The sequence below is a fragment of the Schistocerca cancellata genome, chromosome 3 (genome assembly GCF_023864275.1).
Source record: "Schistocerca cancellata isolate TAMUIC-IGC-003103 chromosome 3, iqSchCanc2.1, whole genome shotgun sequence".
In the NCBI taxonomy this organism is placed as follows: Eukaryota; Metazoa; Arthropoda; class Insecta; order Orthoptera; family Acrididae; genus Schistocerca; species Schistocerca cancellata.
Genome location: NC_064628.1, coordinates 584,082,621 through 584,086,892, shown reverse-complemented (window position 1 = coordinate 584,086,892; position 4,272 = coordinate 584,082,621). Strand labels below are relative to the sequence as shown.

General features: G+C 36.8%; 2 protein-coding genes across 2 annotated transcripts in view; one reads left to right on the top strand and one right to left on the bottom strand.

Annotated features, from left to right (window-relative positions):
• The window catches only part of LOC126176441 (UPF0489 protein C5orf22 homolog), a 148,167-nt gene extending 147,764 nt beyond the window's left edge, over positions 1-403 (bottom strand). The window contains exon 1 of the mRNA XM_049923598.1: positions 141-403. Coding sequence (XP_049779555.1) covers positions 141-224 — 84 coding nt within the window. The 5' untranslated portion in view covers positions 225-403. The remainder of the gene's footprint in view (positions 1-140) is intronic.
• Positions 404-1,000: 597 nt separating this feature from the next.
• The window catches only part of LOC126175444 (15-hydroxyprostaglandin dehydrogenase [NAD(+)]-like), a 96,067-nt gene continuing 92,795 nt past the window's right edge, over positions 1,001-4,272 (top strand). The window contains exons 1-2 of the mRNA XM_049922248.1: positions 1,001-1,174; positions 1,390-1,513. Of these exons, the coding sequence (XP_049778205.1) occupies positions 1,082-1,174; positions 1,390-1,513 (217 nt within the window). The 5' untranslated portion in view covers positions 1,001-1,081. The remainder of the gene's footprint in view (positions 1,175-1,389; positions 1,514-4,272) is intronic.

Genomic DNA, 4,272 nt, shown 5'->3' with positions numbered 1-4,272 from the left:
TTTAATGATCATTACGAAATCTTATTTACATGTTGCTGAGCAACACGTGGTTACAAAATAATGTCTTTGAATATTTCTTGCCAAGTGAATTTGGGATGGAATTCAATATTTTTAATATTTAGTTTCACATTTCCACATACCTCATTATGGTTTTCTGTTACGAATATGGGTAATTCTTTAAATTTTTTGTAAATCGCAACAGTTTCTGATGCGGTTGATGCCATCTCGTAGACACTCACGGGAACTTCTTGAATAGTTCAAGCCTCAAGGTATCGATTATGGAGTATATCGATGTTTCGTTGCCGAACTACAAGCGCGAATCGGATGCGATCTTCACAAACAAGACTAAACCCTTTCTGCTTGTACGAACGCGAACTAACTGTATTGAATGTGTGTTGTAGGATATATGACTGTTCCCTTATGCAAGGCGTCGATGTTTTGGCGATTGTATCGATTATTCTCATTCACCTCGACATCTGCACATTTCACCAGAAATGAGGAAGACGTAGTACGGCAAACGCTGTTGAAGTAATTGACATTAGTGTGACTAATTATGGAGTAAGAAAGTATGATGACGATGCAAACGGATGCATAAATCGTAATGTCTGATATCGCTTCATAAAGAAGTCAACGTTTACTATTTCGTATATTTTTAACTTTTTTTTTTACTTACGAATTTGAAGCGGTGGGAAAAAAATTATAGATGATCACTAATCAAATTATATTTCTTTCGTAGGAATAAAATTATCACATACAGTTTCAAAACAGTTTTCTTCATTTTCCTTTGTTGTTTTGCTGATTGATTAGTAGAATTTTGCATGATACTGCACGAGTTCTTGATACACGCAATTGTAGAAAATGATCCAGTGTAACTAATGCGACATGAGTGATAATGTTATTTTTCCTCTACGGTCAAGGAGTAGTAATGTCTAATATCTCGTCCAATCTATTTTTCTAGCGTCATCGTAGCGTGAAATATCTTGGCAGTTAAAGGCTTTGACGAGTACTGTCAGATGAAACACCGGTACTCTGTCAAAATATGTACATATATTAGTGTCTCTGTAGTTGGTAGAATATTGACATGGATTTGAAAGGGAAAGTAGCTCTAGTAACAGGAGGAGCTGCAGGAATAGGTCGCGCTTACTGCGAAGAGTTGCTGAAACATGGGGTGAAGGTAATGAATTGCGTAAATTGGGACCTGCTTCGATTTTGTTGATGTATTTTTGCAAGAAGAATAAATTTCTAAATTAAGCGTGTAGTGTAACCGACGACGCGTAGACCGTACTAGTGCTGTATCAGCACTTCAATACTTGAGATAGAATTCCATATTGTAATGATAGTGTGGAGGAACGCCATGATACAAAGATTAACAAAACACCAATGTTACAGGTTTCTATATGCGATATAAATGCTGAGGCAGGGGAGCAGCTTGTTCAACGGTTGGAAGAAAAATATGGCAAAGACAAAGTGCTGTTTTGTCAGTGTGATGTCACGGATTACCCCCAATACGAAGGTTTGCTACACTTTGAGTATTGCGATCGCTCGACGTTTTTGCATGCTTAACATATAAATACTTCAATATTTACGGTTCTGCTTGTGATAAAATGACGGTCTAGTAGTGTAGAAGCTACCTTATCATAATTTTTACTCATCTGTCAAATTTAAAATCCGTCCTTTTTGCGAGTGAGTTAAATAGTGTGTCAGCAAAATATTTTTCTCGTTTTCGAAGTAGGCAAAATGAGCATGTGCCACAATTTTTACGACTGTAGACCAACCAGTAGAGGTTAGGGAGGGGATGGTGCCACATTTAAAATACGGGCACCGTTAAACAATTTCAATTACTCACCACTGCAACCTCTGTGTAATTGGTTGACAGTTCCTTATTTGAACAGTTGCTGACTGTGCTGTACTGTTATGTAAACATGGTGTGATGCTGTGAAAAGTACAGTTTTTGAATAGCACAATTTTTGTACACCAAGGTAACTGAGGCACATCATACTCATCCTCCCCATTTATTGGGAGCTGCTGTATTTAAAATTTCATGCACTACTTGAAACACTTTTTCTAAAGTAAGTAATCTTGATGGCTGCACATGGGGAAGATGTCAATAAACCTGTGGGCCTAGATTTCAACACTCTTGAAGTGTACCTGCAGCCCATCAAAATAATTTATTTGGGCAGTAATATATAACTATGTGGAATAATAGGTCCAAAGTAAGTTGCTTTCCCATTGACTTGGGTAATATGTTGTGAAATTATAGAGAGAATTGTATTAAATCAGAAGTGAGGAAAAAATCACAAAAGCCATGAAAGCAGTAAAATATGGCATGTCTCTTAAAACTGCTGTAGATCTATTTGGGATGTCTAGTGTAGTGCATTTGATAGGGTGAGAAACATGAATGCAGCTAATATTACACTGGGTGACAGTAATCAAGCACCAGCTTCACTCATGGTATACAAGTTTTCAAAGAAGAGGAATTTAAATGTTACAGTTACATTATTAAAAGTTAGAAATATTAACTATGCACTGACAAATATATCTTGCATACAAAATGCAAAACTAATGGGCTCTATCATACATAGTAGTAAGGACACAAACAAAATAACAAATTTGACTGGGTCAGGGAAGTTATCTGCTTCCCTTATGGAAAACTGAAACCCAAGAGCAACAGCTGTTAATAAAAGGAAACATCAGGCAGATATATATTTCGTATTAGGGATAAGATAATCATTCAGTTACTTTCATATAAGACTGAACATACACCATGGATGTATTAGTAGGTTTCTTGCCTCCGGAAGGAAACAGCACAACTGAATATGAACCTAGCACAAGCAAACAAAATCCAGCAGTTTTGTTGTATAGTATTAGGTCAACAACATTAAAAGCAAAGGACTGCAATCAAGCACAGGTAAATGAGACCTAGGTGAAGACATCGGTCCTTTTCCAAAGGCATTTGGAAAAGCCAAAACTGGCAGAAGAAAGAAGAAAATCATTGGTAAGCCAGAAAAACGAGTGGGGCCGAAGAAAATCAAATCTGGAAAACAAACAAAAAATTAAATTGGAGGTTGCGAGAAAAGTTACGCTGAACAAATTTTCTGAATGTGATGATGATTAAGCCGTTTTACAGGGCAAGTTCGATGGTGAAATTATGGACTTAAGTAGTGATTACTTAAGGACTAAATGTAAATGTTTTTGAATCTGTGATGTTTGCAGGAAAGAACAATGATATTTATCTGTAATTTTTTGCATTTGCAACCACAGATATGTTATACGACTAGTAAATCAATATTTAATATATGTTTGTTGACTTAAAAATAAAAACAACTGTTGTTGTTTAGGTGTTGAAAATGTTACATGAAGTGTTGAAAAATGCTGCATTCTCAGGGTGGATTTCAACAAAAGTATGCTTCAGCTGAGATGTAATATTTGACCTTTCATTCATTACTGGAACTGTGACAAAAATTTGCAAGCGCTAATTACAAAACAGTAAAATTGGTTTGATAGGAACAGTTTCATAATCTAATAGTTTGTGCAATGTGTTCCTCCTTTGTATTTCTTGCAGAAGTGGTGTGTCATATCAGGGAAGTTCAGGAGATGTGTTCTGTCAACTTTCCATACTAGAAAACCTATCTTTGAATGCCATGTACATCATTTGATGACACCATCCTTCCTTTACTGCCACTAGTATGGTCTGTGGTGCATATCCAGTGTGTGTGTGTGTCACTCAATTTTCCCTCCTCCATCTCTCTTCCAGGACCAATGTAATCACCACTAGTCTCAGTACCATGTCCTGCCAGCACACCCACTTCTTTTGGTGCATGTATTACATCATTTTTCAAGTCATTATTGTGTGTCGTGATAAAACTGAAACACAATTAAACACCAAACATCACCTGAAGTTCATTTCATTAGCAGGATACAGGAAAAATGAAGACAATCAACAAAGAGACAGCTTACAAAATGTGTGCATCCCATCTACGAATATTGCTCCAGTACAATGGACCCATACTAAATAGTACTATATGGGGATATTGAACATTTCTGAAGGAGGCCTGTGCAAGTAATTACTCGTTTAACTCTATATTGTAATCACTAAAATAAAATCGCATACCCTATCAACCTGTGAAGTTTCAGTTCATTTCCTCTTCCTCTTCTGGGTGCCTCACTCCCCCCCCCCCCTTTACGCAGTGTGATAGCACACATAAAGGACAAGAAATGCAGGGGAGGTGGTGAGCACAACATAAGTTTTCACTTAAATGTGTACAATTGTGG